Below are 24572 nucleotides of genomic sequence, written 5' to 3'. Positions count from 1 at the left end.
AAAATAGGCACAATGTCTTCCCCTTTTTACACTTTGCCCTCTTTCTTTCTTTGTCTCTTTATTCTTTCCATCTTCTTCCAGACATCTTGTATCTGGATCTTTGTCCTCCAGCTTTTGTCTCTTAGTCTCCCTCTGTGTGAACTGTGTCCTTTTGTTTTGCCTTTTTGCCACCACCAACATTTCATTCACCTTCATTGTAGAGTGGCAGCAGACGTTTCTGAGGCAAACATCTTAAAACTAAAATATACTCATCACAATCTGCTCTCTACATAACCAGACAGCAATTCAGATTTAAAATCAACCATTTATTTTCCAGGGTACAATGACACAGTAACCACATACAAATGTAATATGCCCAAATATATAAAAATAAATTTGAGCATACAAAATAACTTGATAACGTCTCATAGAGCTCACATGTAGCCAAATGCACCATCTCCACCATAAGGTTGAAATGGGCATTGCACTAGGTGTGGGTTGATGGTTTTAAGGATCTGGATTCGATTGGGATCCCAGACACAATCCTCTTCCAAACCGCTCTGCACCATTCCACACATGGGTGGTACCCAGGCGGTGTCATAGCCGTAGTGATGCCAAGTCTTCTGATATGGGTGGCCTTGATAATTGATGGTGATCACTTTCCCCACATTGACCATAACCTTAATGACAACCTTGTCAGATATAGGGTGACGTTTAGGATAGGCGCTGGCTTTCTGCAGGTCTCTGCTGAGGTAAACGCCAGGGCCGAGCATCCCCTTCTCAGACTGCTTGAAACCAGTGGTCAGGATTAATTGAGCATTATGGCTGGTGGTGCCATGGTACATGACATACCATTCATTATTAACTGGTGCAGCGAGGCCCAGTGGAACTGCCCCATAGGGCAGATCAAAGTCATCTTCAACCCACTGGTACTGCATGTTGCTGCCAGGTTCACTGTAGAAAAGATGATTATTAGTGTAAAGACTTCAGAAGGATTCCATGTGAAGAAACTAAACATCATTGTAAATAAAAAATAACACAGGAATGAAACCAGAATATTCAGATATGATTCAACAATAAAGATTTAGGTTCTGGTTGTGTTTAGCCTAGCTTGGCTTAAAGACTGAAGAAGCAGAGAAAACCTGTTAGCCTTGCTCTATCAAAAGTGAAACAAGACAAAAGTTGAGCCAGGTTCAACTTTTTAGCCGGACTTTTAGCCGGTTTTTTAACCACAGACTCTGTGATGGCAGCACCATTGTGTTGCCAGACTGGCACCATTCAAATGAACGAGGATGCTGCATTTTTCAGCACCGCTTTGAGCTGAAGGCTAACTTCAGCATGCTGACATGCTCACAATAACAATGCTATGTACAAAATGTAACATGTATAACTTTCATTGTGTTCACCATCTTAGTTTAAAGCCACCATGAGTGACCATCTTTTATTAGTATAAAAGGCCTCAACAACTATTGGATGGATCATCTTCAGAATGACTATCAAGACTAACAATACACAAAAATACTCATTCAGTGTTAATTGCAATTTATTTACCACTCACCATGAAAAAATGACTGACCACCATTAGTTACCATTACATTTGATAAACACATTCGTGTTCCTCTCAGGATTAATTGCAATAATTTTGGTGATACTCTGACTTTTTATCTAGCGCTATCATCAGGTCAACATTGTAATGTAAATACCCGCAAAACTAATGACATAAAGGAATGTTTGATGCACAAATCATTTGGTTTGGTATTTTGAGAGGCCTCAAGGTCCTTCACACTTTGCATGCTTTATGTGAGGAAGCTCTGGGTGTCTGGAGATAAAGATAAGATGAAGACCTTGAGAATGTGCCTACTCCCATGATAAACATGGATTGTAAATAGTCCGTGATTATACAAGATGTATCATATAAAGCTGAGTGAAATGAGTTTAAGAGACTTTAAGTTTTTGGTATGACTGTGTTCATAGACTATTGTACCAAGATCTTCTCTGATATCAGATTTGTGTTGACTAACCTAGTTTCACCATCATAGCAGGTCCCTAATGGTAAACATTACAGCTTATATCCTACCTGCTAAACACCAGTATATTAATATTATCATTGTGAGCATGTATGCATACTTAACATTTAGCTCAAAGCACAGCTTGTCTCAGTACAGCTTCACAGAGCTGCTAGCTTACCTGTAGACTCCTCTTATTCTAAGACAAAAATGCTTTTTTTTATATTATTGTTTTTTCTGACAAGCAATTTCAATTGAATTGACAAAAATGCAGGTGATGCTTTTCATTTATTATTATTGGGGCCAAAAGTCATGATACTCAGCTGAAGTGGAAACTTTAAACCATTGAGAATAGTCAATTTGATTTATACAGCCTTATATCACAAATTGCCTCCAGAGGATTTACAAACTGTACAGTATACAACAAGACACCCTCCCACAAACACACTTAACTGGGGGGAAAAGAACAGTTTGTAACTACCTAAGAGTGTTTTTTTTATCCCGTGCTAGTATAATAATTACTCTTCATTCTGCTGTGCATATTTATAGTGTTCTGTTAAATTAATTGATTTCCATTTCTACACTCTGACCTTATTAAAATGTGGTTTCCCATTATTTACAACATTTTTGCTGCAGCTTTACACTGGGTTTTAAACACAGTTTAAAAAGAAGCATTTGTTGAGGCCTGAAAACACCAGGAAAGATCTGTTTTAATTAGTCAGGAAGCTCACAGATGAGTCGGACACAACATCATATTTCACCGAAGGTTTAAGAGCACACTTTTCATCAGACTTACTACATATTCTCGTACACACAGTATTGAAGATATTTACTGGAAAAATGCACTTTTTAGGGAAAAAACTAAGTGTGTGTTCACGTGTGTGTTCACGTACCTCTCTCCAGGTTCCTCCAAGAGTGCCGGCTGTGAGTTCACTCCACTTTTTATAAATACCTTCCAGTATCTTTCAGTTTCGTTTCTCATTTTGCACCATGTTATGACTTTTGTTTGGGCGTGGTCAACACAGCAGTGGCCAGCAGCAGCACAGTGATCAGTGATTTTAGGGCCTTTTTTGCAGATGTGAGCGAGGGAATTATTTGACCTTCCAAGTGTTTATTAGATCACAGATGCGTGTTTTCACTGCTGCAAGATGGTAGAAAAAGTATGATATTGCCCAGATGCTCATGTACAGTGGCAGATAGCTACATGACGGTGGAGACAATTAATCAAAACATCACTATCTCAACGTAATTCTAAGAATTTTAAAGTGGTAATTGTAACATGCACACACACACACACACACACACACACACACACACACACAAACACCACACACACACACACACACACACTACGCTCCAACAGTTTTATGAATCTCGCTCTGCTTCACCACTTCTCGCTTTACAGATTAGTCTGATTTCATGCATATTACAGAGAAGTGCCAGAAATCTAATTGAATGAACATCTAAAGATAGACATGATTTCTTCCCCTTTTCACTCTTTGACCTTGATCTCTCTCTCTCTGTCTCTCTGTCTCTCTGTCTCTCTGTCTCTCTGTATCTTTTTTTTTCTCTCTCTTTCTTTTTTTTTTTCTCTCTCTCTCTCTCTCTCTCTCTCTCTCTCTCTCTCTCTTTACTCTTTCTTACTTTACTTCCACACGTCTTGGATCTCTTTCTCCTCTCAGCTTTTGTCTCTTTGTCTCCCTCTGCGTTGTGTAGTCTGTCCTCTTTCTTTCTGAAGTGGAACATCGTGGATATAGACTAAAGGTTTGTTAACTCACTGCAATTCATTATTTTCACTGGTGATAGTGGCAAAAAAGTTGGATATTCTTTAAAAATTCCCATTTACTATAATTCTTTCATTATTGCAGAAACAGGGTTTTAGCTTTGTGGTTTCCATTGATATCAGATGAACTTCCTGTAGTTACCTAATCTATCAACTATATTTGCTATCATGAGTTGGTTGTTATTATTATTGTGAGGTGTTATGTGGTTTTTCTGTTTGTCATAATTATGCTTAGTGTAAGAGCTGCTCCTGCTTTTTACAGTCTCTGTACATAATATCCACACTGTCATGCTATCCGTTGATTGTTGCCATGCTATTGTTGATTCTGTATGGAGGAGCCGTCTTTCTAGTGCAGGTTCTGTTTGTGTCTGCATATTTTTCACTGCTTTTATCGTTGATTGTATCTTCAATGACTTTATGCTTTTTTTATTGCCTGCCTGATGGCATGAAAATCACCCTTTCTGGCTCACTCTGGATTTCTTTCAGAAAAGTTATTAACATGCACTGTCCCAGTCTAATAAAGTAATACACTAAACTAAATTAAACCCTTATATTAGGCCAGATAGTGTTGGCCACAAGTGCCATTATTAATTAGATCCTGTTGAAGGAAAGAAAGAGAGGAGCCAACCAGTTGATGGATCTGTTCTCTTTAATTATTCATGCATTTGTTTATTTATTCCTAGCCTCCTACATTGCTGCGTTCTCACTTACATCCTTTCTTCCACACTCTGGGTCTGTACAAATCCGTGTGTGTATTGTAGGGGTATCATTAGTCATGTAATGAGAACATATCTATGTACATACAGGTCTGTATTAACCTTGCATGTGTTTTAGAGCTGCAATGATGCCAACCATTTGATGTTTACAGCTTATTGAATGTAAAATTTATTTGTCCGACATTACAGTAAATGTAATCTATTTGGGCTGTTTAATGGATAAAAAAACAAGGCAGCAGTGTTAACTATGGAGCCACTGCGCCACCTGGACATAACATGTGATACACACCTCAGTTTACACAATTGTATAGCACCTACTGTATAGCATTATTAGATACACTACAATGACTATGCCCATATGATTATGCTCATAAACAAATAATGCTTTCTGATGCACTATATTAACTGTCATAAAAAATTATAGATGTTACTTTTTCCTGCGGCACCAGAGCAGTCCCAGAAGTGGAACGTCAAGGATATAGACGAACGAATATATAACCTAAATATCTAAAAATAAAAAAGTTACAAGTTAGCAAGTAAAAGTTAAAAGTACAACACACACACACACACACACACACACACACACACACACACACACACACACACACACACACACACACACACACACACACACTGCGTAGAGCTTACATGTAGGACTGGGATTGGTTTGATGATTCCCGCCCTCACACTGCCGAAAATCCTATTTCATGATGGTTTCAGCATTCTGCCTGGTGGTGCCATGGTACATGACATGCTTTTTTTTCTATCATCTGGTAGACCTATACATTTTCATTAGCTTACTGGTTACATATACTACTGAATATGTTTGTAGTATTCTCTGGACTTTTGCCCATGCTGGCTTCAAAAGAAGATTCTATAAAATCACAGGTAGTACACATTAAAGCTGCAGTAGGTAAGATTGTGGAGATCCAGGACTTTGCCAACAAATTTGAACATCGACAACTTCTCAGTCCCTCCCCCCTTTCTGCTGCAGCCCAAACCGTCTCCTAAGCCCCGCCCACACAACAGAGTTTGACAGAACTGCCAGCATGTCAGACAACATGTTCAATAACTAAACACTAACACAACGTTAACTTTACTCACCAACAGTAAAACGATGCTAACTACCAGGCTAGCATTAGCCATTTCAGCATCATATCAGACCGACCACTGTGCAAATGTTACAATCATCCTCACCAGTGTAGCTTTGTGGACTTTTGACTACTAATAACCAAGTGAAAGATAAATCATTCATGGTAATTATGTTACCTGTCGAGAAGAAATGTAGCTACATCTGCATCGTACTTCAGATCTTTAAAATCCTGCAGCTCATGCCACCTCTGAAAAGCCACTCCATTATTCACCGGAGTTTGGGGAAACCTTTCTGCAGCTCGTGCGCGGGGAGGGGAGAACGCTGATTGACAGGCAGATAGACCATCCCTGTGGCCCTGATTGGAGAAAATCAACCGGGAGCGGTGGAATTTTGCCAATGGCACTACAGGCTGTAGGAGGTGCCAGAGGAGCTGTTTTTTTTTTGGTTTTTTTTACATAATTCATGTAGTTCTACTGGAACATAGGGTCAGTTTCAGCAAATATGACAGAAAGTTAGTTTTATAAGACTTACCTACTGCATCTTTAATTGTTCACTATATTAATCTGTATGATATTTACTTGCATATATAATGTGGTATAGGCTACTTCAAATCAAAAGGTTACTACTATGGATAATGTCCTGATTTGCTAAAGTCTGATTTACACTGCTTGTTGAATTAATAGAACACCAAAAAGAAAATTGATTAGTCTATAGTATTAACAGATTTAATTAATAAAATTAAATGCCACTTTGATTTTTACCAAAAACTTCTAAAAATTTCTACGTCTCCTTTAGTGTCAGACCTAGACCTACATGCAGTGATGGAAGATCCTTTACTAGTAAAAGTACTGATACCACGCTGTAAAAAATAATTGGTTACAAGTAAAAGCCCTTCATTGAAAATGTTGCTTAAGTAAACATAAGTATCATCAAGAAAACGTACTTAAAGTAATAAAAAGTACTCACATTTTAGAAACTGAAAACAATCAAAACAGTTCTATCAACTTAGGGGTTTCATCAGCTAATCATTTTAGCTGCACTTAGGCCTATATATTGTTGGGTAGTTTACTTTATAATAAAACATTGTCTTTTATAAACTACCTGTGTTTTGTGTGCAACATTTTAATTTGTAAAGTTAATAGTAACTAAAGCTGCCAGATTAATGTGGTGAAGTACAATATACTTATCACACTCTGTTTTCAACATAACCAGACATCAACTCAGATTTAACATCAACCATTTATTTTCCAGGGTACAATGACACAGTAACAAAATGCAAATGTCATTTACTTTTTATCCAAATATATAAAAATACATTTGAGCATAAAAAATGAATTGATAACAGCTTGCAGAGCTCACATGTAGCACCGTGCACCATATCCACCCCAGGTTGAGACTGGGCGTGGTTGGATTGTTTTAAGAATCTGGATCCGATTGGGATCCCAGACACAATCCTCTTCCAAACCGCTCTTCACCATTCCACAGTTGGGTGGTACCCAGGCGGTGTCATAGCCGTAGTGATGCCAGGTCTTCCGATATGGGTGGTCTTGATGATTGATGGCGATCACTTTCCCCACATTGACTGTAACCTTTATGACGATCCTGTCAGACTCAGGGTGATCAATGGGATAGCGGCTAGCTTTCTGCAGGTCTCTGCTGAGGTAGACGCCAGGGCCGAGCATCCCGTTTGCAGACTGTTTAAAACCATTGGCACAGATTAATTGAGCTGCCTTCTTGGTGGTGCCATGGTACATGACATACTTTCTACCACTAACTGGCTCGGAGAGGCCCAGGCAAACCACACCCCCGGGCACGTCAAAGTCATCTTCAGCCCACTGGTACTGCATGTTGGTGTCAGGTTCACTGTAGGAAAGAAGACTGTAAGTGTAAAGGCTTCAGAAGGATTCCATGTGAATAAAATAAACATCATTGTGAATAAAAAAATACATGGAAGTTCTAGGTGTGGTTAGCCTAGCTTAGCATAAAGACTGAAGAAGCAGAGGGAAACTGTTAGCCTAGCTCTATCAAGTGAAGACCAAAACTAAGAGTCTACACCCACTAGAGGCTCTGTGTGGCGTTTAAACTGAAAAACAGGCTGTGGTGTTGCTTCTGATGCAGGTCAGACATACGATAATAACGAAATATGATCCAGGAAGTCCTGCATTTTCACATGGAGTAACTTAATTTGGCCTTGTGCACCAGAGGTTTGGTTCTTAAAAAGACTAACAACACATGTATAACTATAAACACAAGAATAGTCATTCAGTGTTAACGTACATTTCAGGGTTAAATGTGGGGTGAAAATGTACAAAAATATTCTGAACAGTTAAAGTAGGGGGATCAGAGGGGGGTCCGGGCTACATGGGCGCAAATGCTCTGAGCAGTGAGACCCTGGTTCAATTCCCATGTGCTGCATGTCACAAGCCCCCCCAACTGCCATTGATTAACATTAGGCTTATTTTCCCTTCAGGATGAATTATGATAACTTTGGTGGCCCTCTGAGTTTTCATCTAGCGCCATCATGAGATCATCAATTTAATGTGTCCATGTGTACTAAATACCAACAAAACTAACGACATTCCCATCACCCTCGGCTGTACTTTGTGTTTAGTGCTGATTATCAAAATGTTAGCATGCTAACATGCTAAACTACAATAGTATAGGGTGGGTCCCATAATGATAAATATTAGGGTGTATTCCTGCTAAACATCAGTATATTAACATTCTTATTGTAGGCATGTACGCATACTGATATTAACATTTAGCTCAAAGCACAGCACACACACTGTGTCTCAGTACAGCCTCACAATTGTAATTTCCCCTTGCAGGATTAATAAAGTATACGTTATTATTATTATTATTATTATTATTATTATTATTATTAGCCTAACTGTAGACTTTTCTTATTCTTATAGAAGATATTTTACTGAGTCCAAAAGTTAAGATAGTTAGGTGACGATGATCAAACTACCCAGTCAAGTTATATATATATTTATGGAGGCCCAATATCACAGATCACACATTTGCCTGAAGGGTTGTTACAATCTCTACAGCACCCTCTGTCCGTAGATTCTGGACTTAGAAAAACTCCCCAAACACACCTTTAACTGGGGAAAAAAACTAATCATCTGTCATCATGTATTTATCTGGGTGTGGTCAACACAGCGGTGGTGTCCTGCCAGTCAACAGCACAGTGATTTCAGGCAGATGTGAGCGAGAGAATTAAGGGACTTTCCAGATCTCCTCTATAGGTCACAGATGCAGGTTTTTACCGCAAGAAAGAAAATAAAATATGATTTTTTCACAGATGCAGTGTACAGTGGCAGATGAGCTGCATAACAATGGATACAATTAATCAAAGATCACTATAAAGATAAAAACAAGTTTGGCACCTGAAGGAACACCCTTCAGAACCACATTCCTACCATATGTGCTCATGCTTTCAGTGAGCTTTTCATTTCCACAAAAACAAAACAGCTTAACTGGTGTATCAAACCTGGAGTATTTCCCACATTGCACTCTCCACCTCCAGTGTAGAGGTTTAGAAAAAGCTGCGTGAGCCTCCTTCAGCTTTCCAAATAAACATGAATTTTAGATGTATCATTTCAAGCACTTGAGTATGAATGAAAATCAGTATCCCACTGGAATGGACATTATAGTTAAGAGACAATGAACTCCTGGGCGGAGACATGCAAGACACTGCGACTGAAAGAGACACAAAACAACTACAAACAGCGCAACAACATTTATTATAGCTGCTGCTCTTCCTCGTGGCTCTTGTCAGTCTGGGGAGGCTCCTGGGCAAGACACCCCGACTGAAAGAGACACAAAACAACTAAAAACGACACAGCCATGTTTCGTGGCCTAGTTGTTTGTATTTGTTTCATGTTTCTTTGTGTTTTTGTATCTCTTAGTGGTCATTTTATCCATCTACCTGGTCATTTTTTTGTCTTTTTTATTTACATCCCTTTGTGATTATCTGATTGTCACTTTAAACAGAAGCTTTGACCCCTCGGGTCCCCTGACTCCTTGGGCCCCTGAGCCTGTGCATTTTGCTGTCTGTCATCAAGCAGTATACAATATTAGAAGAAATATGTCTAATTGTTTGTAAACACATTTGATAGAATAGTGTTGACAAGACATCACATTCAGATTGAAAAAAGGTGGTCCAGGTAATGAAGATAAGGAAGGACCAGATCTAGAAGGAGGAAGAGGAGGAAAAAAAACAGGTCACTCCTGTATATCAGAGCTTAACTGTTCAACAACAAGCCACCGGTCAACATGTTCCAGCAGTTCATTATTTCACTGTAAACGTTGTGTGTTGTTAACTGCACAGTGAGTACAAGAAGGTGCAGCTGAAACCAGCTGCTGATCCAATGATTAACTCAGGAAGCTGATGAGGATATTGCATCGGAGCTGTGAGGTTATCAGAGAACAAGGGACATCCTCTGTCCAATCAGAATCAAAAAAAAGCTCATATAAGAGCTATGGAACGCCCCCTCTCACCCGACTGTTCTAACCCGTTTCCTGTGCAGGCGAAGCAGACAGGCTGCATTCAGACTGACCTATTTCCTGTGTGTGAATGGCCTGTAAGAGCTGTTTGTTTTATAGTTTATTTCAAAATGATCATTTCTCTGAATTACAGCCCGATCAATAATGGTGCAGAATTGCCATACAGTGATGTCATTACATAGTGGTTTTTTTAGGTACGTTAATGTTTCTCTTTGTTTTTTTTGGCAACTGTATTTTATTAATATTTTAAAGTAAAAAAGTGGGGTGCTAAAAATAAAAAAACAAAAAACCCAATCTACATTGTGATAGAAAATGAATCATTTATAACAAAAAATGATGTGTCTAAGGCCAAGGCAACCTTCACACTCTGCCAAGCATATGAGGAGGTTTAGACTAGCCGGTAGTTTGATTATATTAGAAGGACCTTGAAGATCCTCTCTAGATATACAAGGGAGCTTTTGTTAGGTAGACACTGTGGCTGCCTGAAACATATTCATCAGTATAAAGGAACAAGGTCAGTTGGGTGGATTTTGAGTTTTATATTTTATTGTATATAATCATTAATAGATGTTTGTTGTCTTCAGTCATATAATAATAATAATAATAATAAGAATAATAATAATCTATTAATTCTGCAAGGGAAATTACAATGTTATCACTCTGTTGTTAGAACACACAGGCCTGAAATACACACACACGCTCAGGACCTATACATGCACAAATGGAGAGAAGTCGGAGTGAGGGGGCTGCATCTGTCGATGGACAAGCGCCCCGAGCAGTTGGGGTTTCAGTGCCTTGCACAAGAGCACCTTGGGAGTGCCCAGGAAGTGTACTGGCACCAACGACCCTCCGGTTCCCAACTTAACTCCCTACAGACTGAGCTACTGCCACCCCCAGTGAATAAATTCCACTTGTTTCATACTTTACTGTAGTATTCTCTGGAGATATCTGAATAAGTCTCCTTTTGCCTTGGTCAAATGCATTCAACTCAACTCAACTCAACTCAACTCAACTCAGCTTTATTTATAAAGCACCTTTCATGCAAGCATTCAGCCCAAAGTGCTTCACATTTCGCCGCACCTGCAGGTGTGGACATTTGGAACACGTCAGACACGTCATACAAACTACGTGTAGTTTGTTTGAAGGAGGCATCACCTGCAGCCTCAATCTTTGCTCAAGTCGTGTGAGTCAGTTACATTTTAAATCGAGTCTAAAAGGGTTCCCTTTTTGTGACTCATACAAGATTCCATTTTATTTTCAAAGTTTGTGTGAGTATTCATTATTAACACACTTCACTGCGTGGATGACATACTTTCCTCCTGCTCAGAGTTTAATATTAAACATGGCTGTTCATCAGCTGTGACTCACCCTGCATCAAACAAAGAATGAGCATCAAATGAACTCATCATTTCACTTCAGCTACAAGTTGTTTTGCTCTAAACAAAGTCACGCTCTAGTTTAGTTTCTTCAGCGTGAGATCTCACCTAAAGTCAATGATTAAAGAAAAGAGAAAGAGAGAGAGAGAGACACACACACACACACACACACACAACTTTACTTCAGGGATGCATGAACATATTAACATGATCACAGTGGAAACGTAAGTGTTAAAACAGAGCAGTTGATCACACACAGTGTGAGCCCAGCTGCATTAACTGATGACACATAAACCTTTGTTTCTTTCTTGATTCTACCAAAAAAGTCAAATGTATCACATCATGAGTCATCAGCTGTTTCTCTATTCTTTGATTACTGCTCCCTTCAAGTGCTGTTGTTAACTTTGTTATTTGGTGTCTGTGTCATCTTTGTCTTACAGGTTGTTAATATGAGTTAGTTAATTTTCTTTTGCTTACTTATTACTGTTTAATGTTGTATTGGTACTGTCATGGACAGATTGTGAAACAATGGACCCAGACATGTATACAGCTCTTATATGTCAGGGAAAAGACATCCAAACTCAAAGAGCCTACTTTTAGTCATTTTGCATCTCCTCTTGCTCATTTTGGGTTGTTTTGCATCTATTTGTAGTCATTTTACATTTCTGATTATTTTTGCACCTATTTTTTTGTAGGTATGCATCTCATTTATGGTGGTTTTGCACATTCTCTAGTCATTTTGTGACTTTGTGAATTTTGTTTTGTGAAACATCTGGCCAGGGACTTTTCTTGCATGCCATCTCTACTTTTTCTCCCATCCAAGGAAATATTCCTGAAATTTGTTTTGCTCCACAGATGAATTTACCTAAAACCTGTTCTTTGTTGCCAGCCATATATACTGACGTTCTGTCTCACTAAAGGTTTAGGCCGGTAACATTATCAGTCTAATTACAAGCAGCTCTTTCCTGACTCCTCATTCTGCTCCTGGCAATGGGCTTAAAGTAAAACAAAACTGAAACAGAAAACATGCTTCCGAAGGTTTTTACACTACTATTATATGTTCTAAATGTTTCTTCTGTGACTCAGCTCCTCACTTCTTCAACAGAAAGTGAATTTTAGAATAAATCACAAATAATAAGTCATACAGTGAAGGTTTATTAAAACAGCTAGATGTTGATACAATGTCAGTCTCACAGCTCATCTTTGGGTGAACACATCACATAATCTCCATATTACAAGAGGACTTTTAAAGCAACGCTAGAGAACTTTTTGTAACTTAAAATAATGTTTCCAAAATCGTTTCAGTGGTTCATCAACTCGTAACAGGGTGAACGGCACATCTGCCTTCGCTTTGCGGCTCTCTACCGGCTATAACCGCACTATGCAAGTTTGCCAGATCAGGTAGCGGATCTGTAGCCTGGCTCCGCCCTCCTAAGTACTTCTGCTCAATTTTCATTTTCCTTCAGTACTCTTTTTGGTGGTCCAATCAGCAAACAGAGGGATTGGTTGAGAACGATGACGTTGTGGTCGTGCGCTAATAAGTTCCGTAATGGCGGCGGAGAAAGATGCGGTCCGTTGTTTCAACGCTGCCGAATATCCAGAAGTTAAAGCCTGAGCAAAAACAATCTCTGCTGAGTTTTATTGGTGGCCATGATGTTGTGACCCTCCTCCCCACGGGGTTAGGGAAAAGTTTGATTTTACAGTTCGCTCCATTAGGGGTGAAGGAGTTGGCTAACGCGATGCTAAGCCGACAGTTGTTGTTGTCTCCCCTCTCCCCCCTCCCTCCTCGACCAAACGTTAGCGATTGGTTATGGCAGAGCCTGAGTGGCTCTGGGCAGATCCATAATTTTAAACTTCAACAGAGTACCCGCCTTCAAGGAAGTTAACACTTGTCAATGGAGAGTGTGGCCAGACTCTCTGTACAAATGAAATGTACGATGTACGAGAGTCTGGTAGGACCAGGCTAGCAGATCTGTAGTTTGAATGAGACATAATGGGACAATTCCACTTCCAACCTGCAGGGGGAACCGAAGCAGGAAAAGTTCTCTAGTGTTGCATTAAAGTCTTACCATCATTATCTGATGAATAAATGCCATAAATGAGAAGATAACAAAACGTTTTTAAAATCCTTTACATCGGTCAAAGGCACGTTGTGACAACACTTCATTTAGACTACACAAAACTACACACAGCATCATGATTGTGTGTTTTTAAGGGGACTTCATTGTTTCTGCAGTAAACAGTAATACATGGAGGGCGTTAAACATGATGCAACACACATTTTTTATTCTAGAACATATATTAGAAAGTGTCTGAAAACTAACTAATTATGTAAAAGAATTACAATAGTATACAGTAGCCTAAATAAAAACTGACAGTAAACAGGCATGAGAGGAGAATATGAAGTATATTCAGAATGAAATTGGAGTGAAATAATGAAAATAGAAAAGTATGCAGTATGTAATAAATTAGAAAAGTTGGCACTTCATATCTTCAACAACTGATTTAAAAACAAAAGTAAACTTTAAAGCGCTTTATTTAACAGATAAGGTGATTCTCAGCTCTTTTATCTCTGTGCCACAAAAACACATCAATGAGCCACACTGCCCTGGCTGACATGTTCCTTCATTCACACACTCCCCACACACACACACACACACACACACACACACACACACACACACACACACACACACACACACACACACACACACACACACACACACACACACACACACACACACACACACACACAGAGTACTTTTTTGGACTCAATCCCACATACACCATTCTGCTGCCACAAATACTCACTAGAGCACCAAAAGATTAATACACTGCCAGTCTTGCTTTGCCAGACCTTCCTCCACAGCGCAGAGGAGGGTCTGGCTAGTCCACAAACAGCATTCTGGGATGGGAGGGAAAAAAAGTGTTCTGGTTTATTGGCATTTCTTTAAGCCGCTGCAAAGAACCTGTTTTGGTGGAACATGTGTATGTTCAAAAGTTGTTTTAGTCGTGCAACAGAAAACTCAGATTGGCTGAGATTGTTAAATCTAGGCCTGTTTTCTACTTCGATAACTACAGCAGTTACCTCATTTCGATCACTGATGCTGCATGAACTTTTTAAAATGTCCTAAATTCAATCCTGTTGTCATATTAAAGTGCCCATATTATGAAAAAATCTATTTTTCTGGGATTTGGGGTGTTATTTTGTGTCTCTGGTGCTTCCACACGCATACAAACTTGGAAAAAAACAGCCATGCTGTTTTGAGTGAGATACGGGTTTCTGAATGTCTTCTGTCTTCAGTCTCCGGGTGAGCTGTTCAAAATCGGCATGGCTTTCTACGTCAGTTCTCAATGGCAAAACGCTGCTACAACACACACTAGTTCACCATAATATACAAAAGAACTATTTACATGTCCCTGTTCTGCAGGTATACCATGCAAAGTTGGAAGTAGGGCTGTCCCAAACGATTATTTTTTAAACGATTAATCTAGCGATTATTTTTTCGATTAGTTGACTAATCTAACGATAAATTTTTCGAATAATCTAAAGATTAATTTTTCAATTAGCGATTATTTTCCCAGTGCTCAATTATTAACAATTTACACAAAACAAATTTCAATAAGGCTCAAATCTCTATTTATTCAAATTGTTTAACACTGCACTGTTCAAGTAAAATTAATTTGTAGTGCAACCTGAAGCCAGATGTAGGCCAGGCCCGGATTGGCTAATCGGGAGCACCGGGAGAATTCCCGGTGGGCCGGTCTGGTTGTTTGGTTGTGAGGGCCGGTGTTCAGGTATGGCACTGGGTTGAAATCATAGTTGAATATTATGGATGCTGTCCCTATGCTGCCTGCACTCGCAGCCCACTTTTTGTATTTACAGTATTTATTTTTTCTTGCAGCCCACTCGCAGAGTGCGGTTAATGATGACCTATTTATGTTCGGAGTCCTCCGACGGCAGCACCTTGCTAAAAAAAAAAAAAAAAACGTCATCGTACACAATTCACAGGGGCTTCTTGGAGGATGCCACCGCGAGCAAAAAGAAGATGTTTTAAACGGGTAATAGAAAGCGCAAAACGGCACTGAAAAAGCGTCAATTTTAAAAGTAGAGCTCTAGAAAGTGACGCGGCCAGATGAACTTTTTCTATTTTTAGCAAAACGCCAAATGAAGACGTTGAGACGGCTAAGCTAAGTTAGTTAGGAGAGGTGCCTGCAAACCAGCGTTTATGTTTATGAATCAAACTTGTTCTTGTAGCTCCGCAGCAGCAGCTAGTAGGCCTTCTAGTCCAGTTTGCTGCTAACAGTGACAATGAAGAGCCAGTAAGGTTACCAAGCAGCAGCTATATGAGCCCAGAACTCCAGTTTGGGCAGGTAGGGTTGATCATTGACTGAGTATTATAAGAATTAATAAGAGTGTGGTGTTGACCTGCTCTATATGAAAAATGCCTTGGGATAATGAATGATGCCAGACGATTCGGCACTACCATAATGACACTGACATGACTTGATCAGAAAGCTTTGTAAAAAGGAGAGATTTGTCCTGAGAATTATGACAATTTATAAAATGTGATTTAGTGTCAGAAGCAGAGCCAGTAGTGTGCATTAGGGATAGCTGCTGTCAGTGTGGATGGCACATCTACTGTAAGCTGTTGTATCAGTGTGTGTGAACAAGCAAACATGATCAGATTAGCTACAATATAATCACATATTACCCGTTTAAAACATCTTCTTTTTGCTCGCGGTGGCATCCTCCAAGAAGCCCCTGTGAATTGTGTACGATGACGTTTTTTTTTTTTTTTTTTAGCAAGGTGCTGCCGTCGGAGGACTCCGAACATAAATTGGTCATCATTAACCGCACTCTGCGAGTGGGCTGCAAGAAAAAATAAATACTGTAAATACAAAAAGTGGGCTGCGAGTGCAGGCAGCATAGGGACAGCATCCATAATATTCAACTATGATTTCAACCCAGTGCCATACCTGAACACCGGCCCTCACAACCAAACAACCAGACCGGCCCACCGGGAATTCTCCCGGTGCTCCCGATTAGCCAATCCGGGCCTGATTAGGGATAGCTGCTGTCAGTGTGGATGGCACATCTACTGTAAGCTGTTGTATCAGTGTGTGTGAACAAGCAAACATGATCAGATTAGCTACAATATAATCACTTTTTATGACCAAATATTACTTGTGACCCATTATGAAAGTTGTATTAACTAGGCCTATTCAAAGGAAAAAATAGATTATGGTGTCATTAGAAAGTGCAATACAATGTATCTTGTTCTTTATTTAATCTGTGATTACTTATTTGCACAGAAACAGATTCTGATATTGTTCAACATCATTGGGTTGTTGTTAAGATGTTAACTTTTCTAATAAATCTACATTGTGAGGCAACACTTGGAAATAGTGATATTTTACAAAATACACCGAATTACAAGGATGTAGAGGACAGGGCGCTATTGCAGACCTATATACTAAGGTTTTGATTACATTTTTTTAATATAGTCATTCGTGAAGTAAAGTGGGCCGGTCTAAGGCATGAAAATCCAGGGCTGAAAATGAGTCCCAATCCGGCCCTGATGTAGGCTATCAATCAACAACAAAATAAAGTCCCTCTCAGGAGGAATACAAAAATAAAAACTTAAAAGTAAACAGAACAAGTGCAAAAAAAGAGTAGTGTATGAGAGATTAACCTGTATTTGCTTTTTTTAACAGTAGGTCAAATAATGAATAAACTCTTGTTTAACATCCAAGCTCTTCTCCCTTTAATTTAACTTTAATTATTTGTATCTAAAGGCTGTTTAAGCACTGTAGGGAGGAGAAGTTGGACAGTTTTTTTTTTGTCTCATTGCAGTGATTGGTACATCTGGGTGATGGCGTCGGATATGCGTTAGCATGTTACATGTATTTCCACTCACATACCCAACAACTGCTGAACAACGCCGACACACAGTCCTCATCTTATCCACCACTCTCTCACCTGTAGCCTACTACTGGAACTGACCCGAAGACCGAAGTTTTCGAGGCGGGGACGACACCAGGTGGGAGGGCATGACACGGGACCTAACAAAAAACTGCATGTAGGCGGAGAGCTCGGCTAGCTTCAGAGCTAAGGCGGGGCTACAGATTAAGTGTCCCTAGAACCCGCGTATCTAACAGTAATTCTGCATTACATTAGTTCCGCATTACATTAATTAATTTGCACGCAAGTTTGATTTATTTATTTTATTTAGTGATGCGTCGACGCAAATTATTTGTATTGACGCATTTACGTAATCGATGACGTTGACTACGTCGACGAATCGTCCCAGCCCTAGTTGAAGTGCGCCCTCGTTTAGAAGAAGTCTCCCAGCTAATCCTGCCTTGTACTACTGAAGTTGTAGAAACAAACAGCTAGATGATGTGAGCCCTACCTAGCTACTGCGCATGTGCGACTCCACACAAAGATGGGATAGAAGTGCGATGCCTCACTCTGTAGCTAAAACAGAGACCTGAACACACAGGGTGAAAAGAGGATCTGCAGCAATGTGCAGTACAACAAAAATATGGTAGTTTTTTTTTTTTTTTTTAATTAAACCATGAAAACCTATTCTGGAAAAACCTCAAAATACAATAATGAACCTGAAATAAGCATAATATGAGCACTTTAACACTCTCACCAGCATGTTTGGGATTCGGTGTGTGTATTTGTACATGTGAGGTCTCACAGTTGTGTGTCTGATGTTATATTTTAACCTGTGATGAGACTCTGTATGTGATGTAAATAAACTGAAGTTGAAGTTGCAGAATGAATACTGGACTTCAAGGGGACAAAAACACGACTCCAAATGAGCGATTTGTTAATGAGCAGCTAATTGTTAACACATTTGCCATACATCCTTAATAAGGGGATTATTAGTTGTGTTTAAAGCACATTCTGCTGCCACCAAGTGGCCAAAAACCATAAATACAGCTTTAAACCTGGATTACTTATATTTTCCAACCTGAGGGCAGCAAACTACAGAGCCTGGTGAAAATTTGTCACTTCTCATATTACAAATTATTTCACCCGTTGTTAATACAAAAATAAATTGATAAGTGCAGTTTCAAAAAAAGTAACCTATGATGGTATCAAGGTATTGTGGTATGGTATGGTGTTTGTAGTATTCTCTGAACTTTTGCCCATGCTGGCTTCAAAAGAAGATTCTATAAAATCACAGGTAGTACACATTAATTGTTCATTATATTAATCTGTATGATATTTACTTGCATATATAATGTGGTATAGGCTACTTCAAATCAAAACGTTACTACTATGGATAATGTCCTGATTTGCTAAAGTCTGATTTACACTGCTTGTTGAATTAATAGAACACCAAAAAGAAAATTGATTAGTCTGTAGTATTAACAGATTTAATTAATAAAATGAAATGCCACTTTGATTTTTACCAAAAACTAAAGGAATTCTTGAATTCTTTAGTGTCAGACCTAGACTTACATGCAGTGATGGAAGATCCTTTACTTTACTAGTAAAAGTACTGATACCACACTGTAAAAAATAATTGGTTACAAGTAAAAGCCCTTCATTGAAAATGTTGCTTAAGTAAACATATTAAGTATCATCAAGAAAATGTACTTAAAGTAATAAAAAGTACTCAATGCAGAAAAAGTCTCACATTTTAGAAACTGAAAACAATCAAGTTGACAGTTCTGTCAATCAACTTAGGGGTTTCATCAGCTAATCATTTCAGCTGCACATAGGCCTATATATTGTTGGGTAGTTTACTTTATAATAAAACATTGTCTTTTATAAACTACCTGTGTTTTGTGTGCAACATTTTAATTTGTAAAGTTAATAGTAACTAAAGCTGCCAGATTAATGTGGTGAAGTACAATATACTTATCACACACTGTTTTCAACATAACCAGACAACAACTCAGATTTAACATCAACCATTTATTTTCCAGGGTACAATGACACAGTAACAAAATGCAAATGTCATTTACTTTTTATCCAAATATATAAAAATACATTTGAGCATAAAAAATGAATTGATAACAGCTTGCAGAGCTCACATGTAGCCCCGTGCACCATGTCCACCGCAGGACTGGACTTGGCGTGGTTGGATTGTTTTAAGAATCTTGATCCGATTGGGATCCCAGACACAATCCTCTTCCAAACCGCTCTTCACCATTCCACACTTGGGTGGTACCCAGGCGGTGTCATACACCTGGCCGTATCTGCTGTCATGCCAGGTTTTCTGACGTGGGTGGCCTTGATAATTGATGGCGATCACTTTCCCCACGTTGACCGTAACCTTTATGACGATCCTGTCAGACTCAGGGTGATCAATGGGATAGCGGCTAGCTTTCTGCAGGTCTCTGCTGAGGTAGACGCCAGGGCCGAGCATCCCGTTTGCAGACTGTTTAAAACCATTGGCCAGGATTAATTGAGCTGTCTTCTTGGTGGTGCCATGGTACATGACATACTTTCCACCACTAACTGGCTCGGAGAGGCCCAGGCGACCCACACCCTCGGGCATGTCAAAGTCATCTTCAGCCCACTGGTACTGCATGTTGGTGTCAGGTTTCACTGTAGGAAAGAAGACTATTAGTTAGTTAGTGTAAAGGCTTCAGAAGGATTCCATGTGAATAAAAAAAACATAATTGTGAATAAAACAATACATGGAAGTTCTAGGTGTGTTTAGCCTAGCTTAGCACAAAGACTGAAGAAACAGAGGGAAACCATTAGCCTAGCTCTATCAAGTGAAGACCAAAACTAAGAGTCTACAGCCACTAGAGGCTCTGTGTGGCGTTTAAACTGAAAAACAGGCTGTGGTGTTGCTTCTGATGCAGGTCAGACATACGATAATAACGAAATATGATCCAGGAAGTCCTGCATTTTCATATGGAGTAACTTAATTTGGCCTTGTGCACCAGAGGTTTGGTTCTTAAAAAGACTAACAACACATGTATAACTATAAACACAAGAATAGTCATTCAGTGTTAACGTACATTTCAGGGTTAAATGTGGGGTGAAAATGTACAAAAATATTCTGAACAGTTAAAGTTGGGGGACCAGAGGGGGGTCCGGGCTACATGGGCGCAAATGCTCTGAACAGCGAGACCCTGGTTCAATTCCCATGTGCTGCATGTCACAAGCCCCCCCAACTGCCATTGATTAACATTAGGCTTATTTTCCCTTCAGGATGAATTATAATAACTTTGGTGGCCCTCTGAGTTTTCATCTAGCGCCATCATGAGATCATCAATTTAATGTGTCCATGTGTACTAAATACCAACAAAACTAACGACATTCCCATCACCCTCGGCTGTACTTTGTGTTTAGTGCTGATTATCAAAATGTTAGCATGCTAACATGCTAAACTACAATAGTATAGGGTGGGTCCCATAATGATAAATATTAGGGTGTATTCCTGCTAAACATCAGTATATTAACATTCTTATTGTAGGCATGTACGCATACTGATATTAACATTTAGCTCAAAGCACAGCTGTGTCTCAGCACAGCCTCACAATTGTAATTTCCCCTTGCAGGATTAATAAAGTATACGTTACTATTATTATTATTATTATTATTAGCCTAACTGTAGACTTTTCTTATTCTTAGAGAAGATATTTTACTGAGTCCAAAAGTCAAGATATTTAGGTGACGATGATCAAACTACCCAGTCAAGTTATATATATATTTATGGAGGCCCAATATCACAGATCACACATTTGCCTGAAGGGTTGTTACAATCTGTACAGCACCCTCTGTCCGTAGATTCTGGACTTAGAAAAACTCCCCAAACACACCTTTAACTGGGGAAAAAAACTAATCATCTGTAGATATATGTTTTTACTATAATACTATCCCATGTCAGTATAAAGATTACTCTTTATTCTGCTGTGCTTTTTCAGTATTTATAGTGTTCTAATAAATGGATTGCTTCACAGTTTTCCAACCCTGACCATATTAAAATGCCGTTCCCATTTTATAATAGTGTAAGGCACATTTTAACTAATAGCTTAGCTTCTGAGAAAACCACTGTCTTGCTGAAGCGTCACCTTCAAAAGTTCAAAAGGAGCATTCGTTCAGGCGTGCATCAGACTAAGTCACTGCATCTCCTCATATTAATATTTTCTGTCACAATGCACTTTTTAGGGAAACAACAAAGTGTGTGTTCACATACCTCTCTTCAGGTTCCTCCAAGAGTGCAGGCTGTGAATTCACTCTGCTTTATATAAGCACCTTCAGGCATTGGGAGGAAATTCCATAAATGTGCATTCATCTTTCACTTTCGTTTCACTTCTTGCATCATTTTAAGACTTTCGTTTACAATATGTATTTATCTGGGTGTGGTCAAAACAGCGGTGGTGTCCTGCCAGTCAACAGCACAGTGATTTCAGGCAGATGTGAGCGAGAGAATTAAGGGACTTTCCAAATCTCCTCTATTAGGTTACAGATGCAGGTTTTTACCACAAGAAAGAAAATAAAATATGATTTTTTCACAGATGCAGTGTATAGTGGCAGATGAGCTGCATAACAATGGATACAATTAATCAAAGATCACTATAAAGATAAAAACAAGTTTGGCACCTGAAGGAACACCCTTCAGAACCACATTCCTACCATATGTGCTCATGCTTTCAGTGAGCTTTTCATTTCCACAAAAACAAAACAGCTTAACTGGTGTATCAAACCTGGAGTATTTCCCACATTGCACTCTCCACCTCCAGTGTAGAGGTTTAGAAAAATGAGAATTTGCAAGCTGCGTGAGCCTCCTTCAGCTTTCCAAATAAATATGAATTTTAGATGTATAATTTCAAGCACTTGAGTATGAATGAAAATCAGTATCCCACTGGAATGGACATTATAGTTAAGAGACAATGAACTCCTGGGCGGAGACATGCAAGACACTGCGACTGAAAGAGACACAAAACAACTACAAACAGCGCAACAACATTAATTATAGCTGCTGCTCTTCCTCGTGGCTCTTGTCAGTCTGGGGAGGCTCCTGGGCAAGACACCCCGACTGAAAGAGACACAAAACAACTAAAAACGACACAGCCATGTTTCGTGGCCTAGTTGTTTGTATTTGTTTTATGTCTCTTTGTGTTTTTGTATCTCTTAGTGGTCATTTTATCCATCTACCTGGTCATTTTTTTGTCTTTTTTATTTACATCCCTTTGTGATTATTTGATTGTCACTTTAAACAGAAGCTTTGACCCCTCGGGCCCCCTGACTCCTTGGGCCCCTGAGCCTGTCATCAAGCAGTATACAATATTAGAAGAAATATGTCTAATTGTTTGTAAACACATTTGATAGAATAGTGTTGACAAGACATCACATTCTTGTCAGATTGAAAAAAGGTGGTCCAGGTAATGAAGATAAGGAAGGACCAGATCTAGAAGGAGGAAGAGGAGGAAAAAAAACAGGTCACTCCTGTATTTTAGAGCTTAACTGTTCAACAACAAGCCACCGGTCAACATGTTCCAGCAGTTCATTATTTCACTGTAAACGTTGTGTGTTGTTAACTGCACAGTGAGTACAAGAAGGTGCAGCTGAAACCAGCTGCTGATCCAATGATTAACTCAGGAAGCTGATGAGGATATTGCATCGGAGCTGTGAGGTTATCAGAGAACAAGGGACATCCTCTGTCCAATCAGAATCAAATAAAAGCTCATATAAGAGCTATGGAACGCCCCCTCTCACCCGACTGTTCTAACCCGTTTCCTGTGCAGGCGAAGCAGACCGGCTGCATTCAGACTGACCTATTTCCTGTGTGTGAATGGCCTGTAAGAGCTGTTTGTTTTATAGTTTATTTCAAAATGATCATTTCTCTGAATTACAGCCCCATCAATAATGGTGCAGAATTGCCATACAGTGATGTCATTACATAGTGTTTTTTTTAGGTACGTTAATGTTTCACTTTGTTTTTTTTGGCAACTGTATTTTATTAATATTTTAAAGTAAATCAGTGGGTTGCAATGAACAACTTAGCATAACACTTAATCTACATTGTGATAGAAAATGAATCAGTTATAACAAAGAATTATGTGTCTAAGGCCAAGGCAACCTTCACACTCTGCCAAGCATATGAGGAGGTTTAGACTAGCCGGTAGTTTGATTATATTAGAAGGACCTTGAAGATCCTCTCTAGATATACAAGGGAGCTTTTGTTAGGTAGACACTGTGGCTGCCTGAAACATATTCATCAGTATAAAGGAACAAGGTCAGTTGGGTGGATTTTGAGTTTTATATTTTATTGTATATAATCATTAATAGATGTTTGTTGTCTTCAGTCATATAATAATAATAATAATCTATTAATTCTGCAAGGGAAATTACAATGTTATCACTCTGTTGTTAGAACACACAGGCCTGAAATACACACACACGCTCAGGACCTATACATGCACAAATGGAGAGAAGTCGGAGTGAGGGGGCTGCATCTGTCGATGGACAGTTGGGGTTTCAGTGCCTTGCACAAGAGCACCTTGGGAGTGCCCAGGAAGTGTACTGGCACCAACGACCCTCCGGTTCCCAACTTAACTCCCTACAGACTGAGCTACTGCCACCCCCAGTGAATAAATTCCACTTGTTTCATACTTTACTGTAGTATTCTCTTTTTGCCTTGGTCAAATGCATTCAACTCAACTCAACTCAACTCAACTCAACTCAGCTTTATTTATAAAGCACCTTTCATGCAAGCATTCAGCCCAAAGTGCTTCACATTTCGCCGCACCTGCAGGTGTGGACATTTGGAACACGTCAGACACGTCATACAAACTACGTGTAGTTTGTTTGAAGGAGGCATCACCTGCAGCCTCAATCTTTGCTCAAGTCGTGTGAGTCAGTTACATTTTAAATCGAGTCTAAAAGGGTTCCCCTGTTTTTGTGACTCATACAAGATTCCATTTTATTTTCAAAGTTTGTGTGAGTATTCATTATTAACACACTTCACTGTGTGGATGACATACTTTCCTCCTGCTCAGAGTTTAATATTAAACATGGCTGTTCATCAGCTGTGACTCACCCTGCATCAAACAAAGAATGAGCATCAAATGAACTCATCATTTCACTTCAGCTACAAGTTGTTTTGCTCTAAACAAAGTCAC

At 39.2% G+C, this 24572-nt stretch overlaps 1 protein-coding gene across 1 annotated transcript; it reads right to left on the bottom strand.

The window, feature by feature from the left end:
- Positions 1-284: 284 nt before the first annotated feature.
- LOC120575207 lies at positions 285-21742 on the bottom strand. Its single transcript, XM_039825887.1, has 4 exons — positions 21644-21742; positions 19524-20040; positions 6962-7440; positions 285-868 (listed from the first exon to the last, which is right to left on the bottom strand). The coding sequence occupies exons 2-4, from the start codon at positions 20021-20023 to the stop codon at positions 414-416; spliced, it is 1434 nt and encodes a 477-aa protein (XP_039681821.1). The 5' UTR covers positions 20024-20040; positions 21644-21742; the 3' UTR covers positions 285-413.
- Between the last annotated feature and the right edge of the window lie 2830 nt (positions 21743-24572).

The sequence above is a fragment of the Perca fluviatilis genome, chromosome 15 (assembly GCF_010015445.1).
Source record: "Perca fluviatilis chromosome 15, GENO_Pfluv_1.0, whole genome shotgun sequence".
In the NCBI taxonomy this organism is placed as follows: Eukaryota; Metazoa; Chordata; class Actinopteri; order Perciformes; family Percidae; genus Perca; species Perca fluviatilis.
The sequence above is the reverse complement of the archived record's forward strand: the minus strand, read 5'-3'. Positions and strand labels throughout refer to the sequence as shown.

Excerpts from the sequence above, each read along its gene's own strand:
- LOC120575207 (XM_039825887.1), bottom strand. The coding sequence starts at position 20,023 with ATGCAGTACCAGTGGGCTGAAGATGACTTTGACATGCCCGAGGGTGTG. Across the intron at positions 7,441-19,523 it reads CATGGTGCACGGGGCTACAT|TGAACCTGACACCAACATGC; the intron begins GTGAGCTCTGCA and ends TCTTTCCTACAG. Across the intron at positions 869-6,961 it reads ACGCCCAGTCTCAACCTGGG|TTCCACTGGGCCTCGCTGCA; the intron begins GTGGATATGGTG and ends CCTATGGGGCAG.